A 13,845-nucleotide genomic window follows, 5' to 3' on the forward strand; every position below is an offset into this window, starting at 1 on the left:
TTAAATCATGTCCAATCTGAATTTACCACAAGTCAACTCCAAATATGCTGAAACATCTCAAGAATGATTAGTGGAAACAGAATGTACCTGAGCTCAATTTAGAGCTTCTCTGCAAAGGCTGTGAATACTTTCGTTCATGTGATTTTTCAGCTTTTTTATTTTTAATAAATTTGCAACAATTTCCAAAAAAAAAAAATTTCCACATTGTCATTATGAGGTATTGTGTGTAGAATTTTGAGGAAATAAATTAATTTAATCCATTTTGGAATAAGGCTGTAACATAAAAAATGTGGAAAAAGTGAAACGAAATTGAATATGAATATGAATACTTTCCGGATGCACTATAGATGTAAAAAACATGTTACATTCTTTTTCTATTTCTCAAATTTGAGTGTATTTGCATCATTCCTTTACTCTACATGCGACTGCTATTCTTGAGTTATATTATTGTAACTCCCTTCTTTTTAGGCCTCACTCACAAATCTCTTCATAAGCTTCAAAAACTCAGCAGCTCGTATCACTATTAAAGCTTCTTCCCTGCATCACATCACTCCAGTTTTGCAGGTCCTCCCAGTAAAGTTTCACATCGACTTTAAAATCCTTTTTCCTACCTTTAAGGCTGTTTACAACCTTGCCCCTTCTTATTTGTCAGATCTTCTCCATATTCATGTTCCCTCTCGTTTTCTTAGATCTGCCTACTCTCTGCTCCTTCTCCTTGTCTTGCCATCATAGGGTTTAGGGCATTTTGTAGCTCTGTTCCCTGGCTCTGCAACTCGTTACCTCCAGACATTAGAAACATTGACTCTCCATCTATTTTTAAATCTAGACTCTAGTTGCACCTGTTTAAGATGGCACACTATTCCTAAATCTTATTGGTTCACACTCTTGCTCACAATCTCAGGTGTTGTTTACACTAGTGCGTTTTTGTACATTTTGTTACATTTATGCCTGCTGGAGACATTGCATTTTGAAAACACAGAAGACCCCAATTTTATTTATTTGTTTTATTTTATTATTTTAGGATTTTTAGGGGCTTTTCACCTTTATTAGGATTGAATAGTGAAGATTAAAGACAGGGAACCATTGGGAGCAGATAGAGAAGGGAATGATCAGCAAAGGACTCTTCTGCTTTTAATACTATGAAACCACATTTGTTGGTTGAGAAATTAATTTCTCTTTTTAACTTGGATCATAATATTTGTGGATGGATTCTGGATTTTTTAGTAGGACGTCTGCAGTGTGTCAAAGTCAGTGGTGCTCTTTCTGATTTTCAGTATTGTTCCTCTGGGTCCCCGCAAGGTTGTTGCCTCTCACCTCTTCTGTTTATCATGTATAATAATGATTGTCGGAGTATGTACGAGAACTGACATATCATAAAATATGCTGATGATTCGGTGATTGAGTCTCCTCCACGATCAGGATTTGGGGCATGGTCCTGTTGTGGAAGAATTTACCTCCTGGTGTGATAGATTTTCTCTCCAGTTGAATGTAAATAAAACAAAAGACATGGTGATAGATTACAGGAAGGCTTCCCCTACCCTCAGCATAACAAATATTAATGGTTTGGACATTGAAATGGTCGACACATAAATATCTAGGGGTCGTTTTTGACAATACAGTATGTTGACATTTCAACCTAACACCCAGGCTGTCTATAAAAAAGTCCTTCCTTTTTCTGAGGAAGCTAAGATCGTTTCAGGTTTGTACCTCTATGATGACACTGATTTATAAACAATCTATTGAATCTGTTTTATCTTTCTGCATTGTAGCTTGGTACGATAATCTGAGTGTTTCAAATAAGAACAGGTTGAGTAGCCTGGTGAAGGTGACAGGCAAGATCATTGGTTTTAACCAGTGGTGGAAAGAGTACTGAAAAATCATACTTAAGTAAAAGTACCATTACTTGCCTAAAAAATGTAGTGCAAGTAGAGTAAAAGTATCTGTTGTAAATATTACTCAAAGTATGAGTAAAAAGTAGCCCTTTCGAAAGTACTCAAGAGTAGTAAGTAGTGAGAGTGAAGAGTAGTGAGTGAAAGCTGATGCGTTTACACCTAATTTGTAGATGTGTGTAAACGTAACATTCTGCAGTGCATTTAGTTATTTCCTAGCAGACACGCAACGTCATAAGACGTTAATATTAGGTTAGATTTAGGTTGTGATGTCAGGTGACAGACAGTGTCTAAGGACAACGCTATTTTGATCTCCAATAATGACATCAAATGATGTTGATATTTGGTTGATTTTAGGTTGTGTTGGAAAGTGACTAAAATCCAACATTGAGCCAACATCTTAAACCAACGTCATATTAACATCAAATACTGACATTTATTCATCAGGTATGACAACCAAAATCCAACGTCTGATAGACATCAAAGTGGTAACGCCCACACAACGTCAAGCTATAACATCATTAGATGTTGATATTTGGTTGATTTTAGATTGGACATTGACGTCGGCCGGGCATTGGGTTCTGATGTAAACCCAATTTTCATTTCCAAACAAAATGCAACATTAGGGTACAATGTCAATCTTACATCATGTTGACGTCTTGTGCCTGCTGGGTGTTTAAGGCCATTTCGGTCATCACACAGTAAACATCAGTGACATGCATCTAAACAGTCTCTGGGTCAATGCGTGTAAAGATTTTGGACTTCTTGGACACTTTTAATGCTTCCAAACAGTTTTCTGCAATTATAAATTGCCCATGTCTTTAGGGTAGTTCATTATGATGCAATTTACCTACTATGCGCGATTTGATTGGACAGGAATCACAGGACTGATTTTTCTGATTACCATAGACAAGAAAAAATAAAAGTAGTGACTGCAGGTTAAAGGAAAGTAGTGGAGTAAAAGTACCAATACAGCACTAAAAATGTACGGCTGTGGGATAAGAAGTGTGAGTTGTTCAGGCCCACCTTCTCTCTCAGCTAGGTGCACATTATTTCAGATTGCAAAGAACAAAATTGGGGTTTGTGATTATCATAGAGTCAATATTGTACCTCCTGAAATTTGGAGAAAGTTAACCTTAAGGGCATCCGCTGCGTAAAACAAATGCTGGATAAGTTGGCGGTTCATTCCGCTGTGGCGACCCCGGATTAATAAAAGGACTAAGCCGAAAAGCTTGGAGAAAGGTGTTAAGTTAATCTTAAGGTCATGAGACTCTTCTCTGTTCACTTAATTGTTCGTTGAGCTTAGCAGGAGGAAAACAACAACAACAAAAAAAAACACTTACAACAGTGTGGACGTCTGCATGAGGAATGTTTTCATTTAAAAAAAAAAACGCACTGTTAATGGCACCTCTTTTGTTGTTTATGCTATATGTTATTATAGTATACATTGTTTCCATATGTTGTTTTGATTCTTTGTTTGCAAGTTATTGTACAGTGTCCTTGAGTGTTGAGAAAGATGCCTATTAATATCAAGAGATCTAAGTGCAGTCTGAAATGTTCTTCTAAAATTGCCAATTTTCTCAAGCTTCTGTGTGTATGTTCAGCAATTTGGCAAAGAATATGTTCTTTTCATTGTCTTTAAAGTAAAATAACTGAACATAATCATAGAAGGCTAAGACGATTTGTCATTTTAGACATTTCAACATTTCAAATTAGGGGCACTTAGAGATTTTTGCCACTGAACTCTCCATATATATAATTTCATTCATTACACTCTGTGTACACTGGATATGCAATGTGACTAAAGAAAAGACACTATATTGGTAATTTTGACTGCACTGTGCTAAATCTCAAGCAGTAAACTGATGCTTATTTATGCTGTACTGTTACAAAGGACAAATGATTTGCTGTGGTCACATCTGGTGTGGACATGGTGTTCAATCGTCAAATTATTTAATGAATTTGATTAAGCATTGCAATGAGCTAATGAATATAATAGTGACGGACACTTTGTGATCTTCTCTAGTCTAATGTTTGTTTTTTCCTGCAGGTGCCCAGCAGTATGATGGACATGAGTGTACTGATGGCCTGTCAGTTCCTGCTCAAGCAGGTGTCCAATGAGGGCAACAATGGCCTGCTGTCACAGCTGTACCAGTTCCTGCTCTTTGACTTCAGGATCTGGAGTCGCAGCCACTTCGCTGTCTGTTTGGGTAATAAAAAATACTTTGACAACCATAACACATTATAATAGCCATAAGAATATTATATTTGCATGAAATTAATGCAAATAAATTCAGATTATTTAGCTGATTGCCATTCTAAACTGTGGCATGAAATGTTTTGGAACAAGGTTTTCGCCGAGTTTAAAAAGTAAATAAAACAATCTACGTTTTCTGCTTTAACACTTGAACTACAGAGGCAGTCATTTTATCTGTTGCTAAATTTTCTAATTTAATAACTTTGTTCAAATAAAACCCATTTTGTTCTAACATTGTTAAAATTACGAAACCTGCTACAGTACTTTTCTACAGTAAAGGGTTCTGAGTATTTCTACCTTGACAGGCCATAACAGTCAAATTAACCCCATGTATTTCACTACTTTTTCTTGCACCTTTGATTTTACAATGACAATTGTATTTATAAAGCACAGTTTTATTTTTGTTGTCCAAGTGCTTTCCAACAAAACAACAGAATGCAGACAGACAACCACAAACAGACTACAAATAATAACCATACCTCTGGTCTTAAAGCTGCTGATGAAAGTTTCTTGTCTTATTGACGGTGGTAAGGCATTCCAAAGCCTGGGGGCCGCAATGCAGAAGGCTTGATCTGTCCTACATTTAAGTCTTAATCTGGTGATGCACAGCAGATCCTGATTGGAGGACCTACGGGTTCTGGTACGCTGGTACAGTGTTCGTAGCTCACGGAGGTGATGAAAAGTAACTCTAAAATGAACATGCAGCCAGTGTAAAGTAATATGCTCCAACTTTTTAGTCCCAGTCAGAAGACGGACAGGTTGTAGCCTGAAAAGAGCTGACTGGCTAATCCCAAAGTAAAGTGAGTTATAATAGTCCAACCTAAATGAGATAAAAAATATGCAAAACATTTTCAAAATCTTTAAAAGAGAAAAAGGGCTTTGGAAAGTAACCAAAGCAGGTTCCCCTTGGTGGAATTAATCCACGTATGGGAATTTCGTTCTGAAAGCTAATCGTATGAAAGAGTATGTAAACGGGCCAATGAAATGCCAAATGAATTGGCAGCGTCAGCTTGCGCACCTGATGCTTGTTGCAATCAATTTAGCATAAAAGCACAGCGTAAGCAAGATGAGGCATCCTTTTCGCTTCAAAGACTTTTACAGCCTTCTGAGAGAGTCGATGAGGGTTCCTCCTGCTGATATCCAGCGATTTCGAGCAAACAAGAGCGGTCTCCCGGTCCAGAGTGTGTACACACGGCAGCAGACGGTCGAGCTGGGCTTCTCCTTTGCCTGGCGTTCTTTGGGTCCAGTCCTCCAGAGTGGTGCAAATAAAGTTGCAAATTTCCTAAAAGAGCAGCACAGTCGTGCAGCACATCCTTTTCAGGATGGCTCTCCGACTGTGCATTTCTGGATGCGGTGGTTTCCTGTCCCCAGATGATGGGCACAAGCGCTGCGTTGCATGTCTGGGGGTCCAGCATGTTAATGCGGTGCTCGTGGGCATTTCATGTCGTCATTGCGATGCCATGTCTGTTGCGCAGTTAAGATCGTGGCTAGCCCTTGCAAAAGGGCGAACCACCCCAGCTGTCCCCTGCACTGCAGCAGGCACTCGGACAGATCTGAGGGTTCCAGTGGGAGATTATCCATCGCCTCCGGGCCTGCGGACCTCCCGCTCCTCCAAACGCTCCATCCAAGCTTTGAGCGGAGGAAGTGATCCGTCTAACCAGATGGTAGCCCTTACACTCGATGACACCGGGAACCAGACGTCCACTGCTGCATCGGAGGGTGGACAGGTGGACAGGGGGTATGAGGCGATCCCTCAGGTCGAGCGCGCCATTGCGGTCAATCTTTGTCCGCGTGGCGCCTCTTCTTGGCGGGGTCCACCTCGTCTCCCTTCCAAAGCCTGTAGGTTATCTGCCTCCCTCGGAGCCAGAGCTTACAAGACTGCGGGCCAGGCTGCTTCCGCCTTGCACGCTATGGCCACCTACCAGCACTACCAAGCGCAGGCGCTGACTCAGCTGCACGAGGGTGGGTCCGACCCAAGCTTGCTACACAAGCTCTGCACCGCAACCGACTATGCTCTTCGAACCACTAAGTCCACTGCGTGTGCGTTGGGGAGGACAATGTCCACATTAGTGGTCCAGGAGCGCCACCTCTGGCTAAACCTGGCTGATATGCAAGAACTCGACAAAGTCCACTTTCTTGACAGGCTGGCCTGTTCGGCAACACCGTCGGTGAATTCACCCAAGTATTTAAGGCGGTGAGAGAGCAGTCTGATGCGATCCTAAGCCCGCTCCGCCCGGCGAGCCATCCACATCTGCTGCTCCTCGCCAAGGGTGCCCGCCTACGAGAGCTGCCCCGCCCCTGCCTCCTGCGAAGTGGGCGCGTCGAGCACCTCGGAAGCATGCAGCCCCCCTGCCCAGAGCACCGTAAGTCAGGTAAACGGACTGCAAAGAATCCCTGAGACGAGGGAATTTGCTCTTTCCTCGATGGAGGGCCGGGCCCCATTTCCAACTGCACTTTACAGTGCTACGCAAACATCAATGAAAGAGCACATTTCCACTTCCCCGGATGTGACAGCCCGAACTCTGCCAGTCTTAGACGCTAAGCCTTCCAGCTCGCAGGTTCTGTGCATTCCGCCAGTGGCTCACAGGCGCTGTGAGTGCTTCCCGGATCAGCACACCCACTCTGCGCTGCCCCACTGCTGGTACGTCAGCGATTGTAGAAATGAGTCCATTAGCGAAAGCTCTGCTTGCCTGGTTAGCGCGGGCCAGCCCTTCGTGGTCAGTCATACGTACTCGCAGTATCAGACTCGGCTACGCGATTCAATTCGCAAAACTGCCCCCAAAGTTCACTGGTGTGTATTTCAGCAGGATCATCGCCCTGTCCGCCCTTGTCTTGCGAGAGGAGATTGCTGTCCTCCTGGCGAAGGATGGAATCGAGCCGGTCCCTCCACCGATATGGAGAACGGATTTTACAACCCGTACTTCATCGTGCCCAAAAAGAGCGGTGGGTCACGGCCAATCCTAGATCTGCATGTTTTGAACCGCTGTCTGCACAAGCTGCCGTTTAGAATGCTCACGCAGAAGCGCATCCTCCGGTGCACTCGTCCTCAGGATTGGTTTGCAGCGGTAGACCTGAAGGACGCGTACTTCCATGTGTCCATTCTTCAATGCCACCGTCAGTTTCTGCGGTTTGCGTTCAAAGGTCAATCTTGACAATACAAAGTCCTCCCCTTCGGGCTCTCTCTGTCTCCACGGGTCTTCACCATGCTCGCGGAGGGTGGCTTAGCGCCCCTTTGGCTTGCGGGCATCCGCTTACTCAATTATCTTGACGACTGGCTGATTTTAGCCCACTCTCGGTAGCAATTGATTATGCACAGAGACAAGGTGCTCCGGCACCTCCACCTGTTGGGGCTTCAGGTCAACCGAGAAAAGAGCAAACTCGCCCCCGTGCAGAGGATCTCTTTTCTCGGGCTGGAGCTAGACTCGGTCACCATGACAGCGCGCCTATCCGGAGAGCGCGCTCAGCTAATGCTGAACTGTCTGAGGGAGTTCGAAAGCAAAATAGTGGTCCCACTGAAATTATTTCAGAGCCTCGTGGGGCATGTGGCATCCACAACCGCTGTCAGGCCCATCGGATTACTCCATATGAGACCACTTCAGCACTGGCTTCACGAGCACTGGCACACACAGAGTCGCTGTTACTGCGTTCTATCGCCGCTCCCTCAGCCCTTGGAATGACCCCTCATTCCTACAGGCCGGAGTGCCTCTAGGACAGGCGTCCAGTCATGTTGTTGTTTCAACAGATGCTTCCAGCACAAGCTGGGGGGCTGTGTGTTGCTGGCATGCAGCTGCGAGCCTGTGAAAAGGAACCCAGTTGCATTGGCATATCAATCGCCTAGAGCTGTTGGAGTTGAAATTCCCCAACGGAAGGGGAACACTCTGGTTACTAAAGTAACCCTCGTTCCCAGAGGAGGGTTATATATTATATGTCCAGAGGAGGTTAATATAGCATATTGCATCGCCATGACTGTCCCTTAGCTGTAGGTATCAGTCTCTTTAGCTTAAAAAAGGATGCCTCATCTTGCTTTCGCTGTGCTTTCATGCTAAATTGATTGCAACAAGCATCAGTTCAATTCAATTCACCTTTATTTGTATAGCGCTTATACAATGTAGATTGTGTCAAAGCAGCTTCACATAAAAGGTCACAGTAAATAGGAACAGTGTAGTTCAGGTGCGCAAGATGACGCTGCCAATTCATTTGGCATTTCATTGGCCCATTTACATACTCTTTCAGATGATTGGTTTTCTGAACGAAATTCCCATAAGTAGATTAATTCCACTATAGCATTTCTGTTCCCCTTCTCGGGGAACGAGGGTTACTTTAGTAACCAGAGCATTCTCACAACTGAGTTTATTTGAAGATCAAACTACTATACGAGTACTATACTGCACTAAACTACAAACTGTATATAACCTTTGCTGTATTAAACTACAAACCACAATACTATATGGATTAGGCATGGGATGATAACCATTTTCAAGGTATACCATGGTTTGTAAAAGTCAAGGTTTTAAAACCGCCAAAATGCTCTGCTATACCGTTCCCATGGTACAGGGGCGGACTGGCCATAGGGAGCACTGGGACATATCCCAGTAGCCTGAAGGTCAATCTAGTTTGCCACAGTGACTCTGTGACCCATGCCTAATACGGATATACATGCCTAGCAACTTTTTGCTTACAAAAACATAACTTTACCACAGACGTGTCTTTCACAAACTACATTTTCACTCTGGTGAAAAATCTCTGCGCTTACACTTGCATGACAGAGTGACATATGCACCTTCGGGTGAGGGGATTATAGCCTATATTACAAAAAAGACTGTGCTATAAGGGTAATGACTTAATAAAATATGATGACAGACATTTGAAACTTAATTCTACAACCTCAATAGAAGCTTCAGGCTCAACTTCAGTACATTTTTGAGTCAGAATTATTGTCATTTTAGTAGCTGTAGAATTTGGATAGTCCAAGCTATGAAAAGTTGTAAATTCTTTGAAGTATTGAATTTTAAGTCCTAAATTATTTTAAACAGCTGCTGGTTACATGAATTGATTAGATCTGTGTTTTTCAACCATGATGCTGGAGGATCACCAGCTCTGCACGTTCTTCATGGCTGTTTCTCAATTCCAAGAAAGCAGAGAATGGATTACATTTTCATGGAAAGCGGTCTTGCTAGGTCACCTCAGAAGAACAAACTTAGGAGACTGCAAGAACACAGAACGCGTCCTGTGAGAAATGAGATGCTGCATTCTTCCTGATGGTCACATGGACTGAATGTATTTTTAATTGAAATTACTTACAAATATACTTCGCACAATACAAATAAAACAGATTTTAATAAGAATTTCAGCAAATAAACACCCTTAATGTGTTTATGCCTTTATTTAGTTTACTTTCACTGTCTTATTTAGGGAAACTCCTGAGATAAATAAGTTATATCTCTGAACTTTAATAATAAACAGGTATAGAATGCTGTGCTTCCCACCTCCTTTATTCAGCCACAATGACTTTGGGACTTCTCAAGCAAGTTCAAGTTTTTGAAACTGAACTTTGACGGTTGATGATGACATTACATGAGAACACAAGGGTGCAAGAATCCTGAAGAATGCATATTGAGAAACAGCCCATGTCTCCTTAACCAAACACACCTAATTCAGATCATCAGATTATTAGCAGAGACTGAAAGACGATCTCAGAGACTGAGATTCAAAACATGAAGTGTTGGTGGTCCTCCAGGAACGTGGTTGAAAAACACTGGATTAGATAAGTTATTCATAAATTTGTCATCTTTTTTTCTTTAAGACTGGCCATGTTCCAAACTGGTCAAACTAGTTCTTAAACAGAGGCTCATCATCATGGTGACTAGGTTTTTGCAACAGTCTCCATTTTTTTTTTTTTCAAAATTCAGTCAAAAAAGTCAGCTAAACATTAAAAGAGCAATACAAAAATTATCATTGATAATGTTGTCTATATTTGTGTTGGTTTGTAGGTCATGTCCAGTATCTGACCACTGTCATCAATGAAGGCAAACTGAAGACTCGCAGGAAATATGGTGTTCAGTACATCCTGGATTCAATCCGGACACACTATAGGTGCACCCAGAACTGAATTTTAATTTAAGGTTATAATGAATTGCAACTTGAAAGACAGTGTTGTTTATAACTGTGTTTTGTGTGTGTCCACAGTGTGGAGAAGGATGGCAGTCCTCTGTCTGATGAGAGGCAGACGGTGCAGATCTCTCTTTTCTCTCTCCTGAAGGATCTTCTTAAATCTCCCACTGCTGAAGAGCTGCACAGTGTGCTGGCCTACGCTGCTATAGTGCAGGACGAGCAACAGGTAACACACAAACACTAGCTGAGGCAACCAAGTGGTACTCATTGCAGAGCCACATGGGTGCTGCACACCCTTTGCAAGTGGTGTCACTGGGGGTTGAGGTTAGGGGTGTGGTAGGTGTACGTGTTAAAAAAGCATTCAGTTAGGAGGAGCTGGAGATCCACCCATGTGGCTCTGCAGCGAGCACCTTCTTGAAGCAACTGCTATTAGTAGCAGAATACTATCTGCCATACAAATTTCATACAAATACATTGACACACGTACAAGCAGGGCTTAATTTGTTCACCTCTAAAATCTGATCCAGCACCTCATTTTACCGATCCCCCTCCTCAACCGCCCTCTTTCCCGTTAGCTGTTCACTTTCACTTTCTTCCACGACTCCCCAACCCTCTTCACTTTCGTCCGTGACAACCCCCCCACCCCCAAGCCCCTCAAACACCACCCAAATCCCCCACCCCCGCGCACTTCACTTTCGTCTGCAACACCCCTCCACCATCCAACACCCCGCAGTCCCCATCACCCACCACCCCCACCCCCTAGACTTTCGTGTGCAACACCTGTTCCTGATCTGTTCCAGGACCTCGCAATTCACAAATTAAGCACTGCTTACAGGTACAGGTTTTGGGGTGGGTGCTATGTTTGCATTATTCTTGGTTGGGGTATAAATTATAATAAAGGCAGTAAAACACAAATTTTAAAGAAAATCTGATTATGTTTATGTAGTTTAAGTATAGCGTTTAAGAAAACATATGGGTTTTTACTGAAAACAGCATCTTTGTCACGGTTGGTGGTGGGGAAAAGGAGCAAGGACTCATGTGCAGGGAAATGGGTTTTTATTTATAATAAAATAAAAATAAAAGGCAAAACAAACTACCCAGAGGGGGAAAACATTAACAAAACAAAGGAACAAACAAAACAAACTAGACTGGGCAGGCTGGCAGGGATCAGGGCTGGAAGACAGGAAAAGGCAAGATACGACAATGAACTGGCACAGGACAGCAGACATGAGGACACTATAAGCAGAAATAATTAACAAACAAGCAGGTGAACTGAATAAACCAATAATGGGTTAACAAGGATTGTGGGACTAGACAATAGACAGAAGGGCAAAAAGAAACACAAGCCATGTGCTCACATAAAACGAGACTAGAATATGCAGTCAATGAGAGAACTCATTAACCGCGTATTCACATGAGACACTGAAGCTGGATTTATACTTTCGCCTAGTGCCGCATCACGCACCTCCGCTGACTGCGCACGCACCTCGCGAAACAGACAAGGCTTTTATACTTGACGCATTCGCCGTTGTGATATTCTTTAAAATGACAGGGAACGGTCAAAAGAAACTGACCGTAAAGACAGATAGATGAAAAAAGAAGTAGAAAGTTTCCGGAACTTCGTCATATCATTAATATAATTTAAAGATTTTTAAACTAATTATTTTTATTATTTTTATAAACTATTTTAATGATTATAAGGTTTTTTATAACCATTGAAGATTTTTTTTAATTCAAACTTTGATGCATCACTTGCTTTTGTTCAATTTTAGCTATAGGACAGTTTTACCTATTAAAGTTTATTAAAATATTAATGACAGCAGAACATGACTTGCTCTACAAATATATTATTTATTATGGCAAGAATAAAAGCAAAAAAAATGTACACTTGATAAAAAATACAGATGTTTTTTTTATTTATTATTTAGCCCGCTCCACAATTCACACATTACTGTCTGGCTAGTCTCTGTCCTATACTTACGCTAAAAAGGCAATAATGGTCCAACATTCCTGACCATTATCTCCAATAAAGCACATATATTGTAAACTGATAGGTTCAAATATTCCTTACCAGTTATAAAAAAATTATTTGTTCCTTAATTATAGTTTTGTAACTATTAAATTGTTTAAAATTCTAAATTGTAACATACATCAGTGTAAAACCTATGACTGGTGGAAAAACATATTTCTGTAATTGTGTACCCGGGTCTCCACTTTTGCCATGGCCTCCTTTGGCTTTTACAAACTTATCCCTCAGGTTTTTCCAAATCTTTTAACAAAAACTTTCCTCTTTTCCCACGGCTGTTGCAATTTCCAGCCAAGAATTATTGATCATCTGGTTATCTCTATGATCACGGATCATAAAGATGTCTGTACAGTCATACCTGTTTCAGACAAAATCTCTTAAAAGCGTTTCATATTCAACTCAAATCAAACGTGGCGCCGCGTGCATTGTTCGCTCGAGTCTAGTTCTGAAAAAAAACATGCGCTCCGCCAGCCAAAATCATGTTGTGCACACCCAAAGCAAACCTCCGCAAACTCCGCGATGACGTCACATTCGCCGCGCACACTCAAGCGAACTAGCGGATGCGTCAAGTATAAACCAGGCTTGAAGCACCACGTGCAAAACACAACACCAACAGATGACACTAGTACACGATAAATGAAAACACTCACCGTGTACTTACACATGCAACGTGCATGTTTCATCTCAGCGCCAATCGAAACCGAAACGCGCATCCCAAGCAAGTCCAGAACTCGCACGACCACATTAAGCGGCTGAGTACCACGTGGTGCTCATACGAGTACCAAGCGGCGCTCATACAAAAGACACACAATTACAGAAAATGAGTACTCGACCTGAGAAAACATACAATAGCTGAGCACAACATACAAGACAAGACAGGACTAGTGTCTAAACTGTTTTGGTCTGCCACCAAAACAAGAATTTACAAGACCAGAGTGGCAGAATCCTGACAGTCTTTACTAATTGTACCAGGAAAAATGTCTTGTGACAGCAAAATCAAGGAAACAACTCTTAATAATATAGAAAAAGCATGAGAGTGATTTATCTTCATTGTTGTACATTTATATTCATATTGTGCTATTTATTTTATAAGAAATTAAGCATACTATTTTTTTCTCCGTGACATGTCAGACCTGTATGACAGCGGTATCTCACCAAAGGACAACAAAAATTAAATATGTTTAAAAATCTGAGACAAAATACAATGTCATGTCAATAATTCATATACATTATACAGTATATGCGTATGTATAAATAGTATATGAAATGATTTGTGGATTAGTTGTGTAGGATGTCTTTTTTTTTGAGGATACCTTCTTCATTTTATAGGGGTATGACTAGACTTTGCTGGTTGACTGAATGCTCTCTGTCTCTGTAGGTGATCAGTGTTCTAGATGTGTTGCACACTGTCTTGAAGAGTTCTCCTCCTCCACGTGAGCAGGTGGTGACTGTTCTTCTAGAGCGAAGGGTCGAGCAGCTATACTATTTGCTCCTCAAAACCAACTATGGTGATGAGGCTCGAGAGAGATTATTCAGGGTGAGAACAAATCCGCACTTTAAAT

The 13,845-nt window shown here is 41.8% G+C and overlaps 1 protein-coding gene across 2 annotated transcripts in view; it reads left to right on the forward strand.

The window, feature by feature from the left end:
• The window catches only part of nbeal2 (neurobeachin-like 2), a 173,153-nt gene that overhangs the window by 98,857 nt on the left and 60,451 nt on the right, over window positions 1-13,845 (forward strand). For both annotated transcript variants that reach the window (XM_056474718.1, XM_056474719.1), the window contains 4 exons: window positions 3,940-4,099; window positions 10,137-10,239; window positions 10,333-10,483; window positions 13,662-13,820. In XM_056474718.1, the coding sequence (XP_056330693.1) occupies window positions 3,940-4,099; window positions 10,137-10,239; window positions 10,333-10,483; window positions 13,662-13,820 (573 nt within the window). The remainder of the gene's footprint in view (window positions 1-3,939; window positions 4,100-10,136; window positions 10,240-10,332; window positions 10,484-13,661; window positions 13,821-13,845) is intronic.

Source organism: Danio aesculapii, chromosome 16 (assembly GCF_903798145.1).
Source record: "Danio aesculapii chromosome 16, fDanAes4.1, whole genome shotgun sequence".
In the NCBI taxonomy this organism is placed as follows: Eukaryota; Metazoa; Chordata; class Actinopteri; order Cypriniformes; family Danionidae; genus Danio; species Danio aesculapii.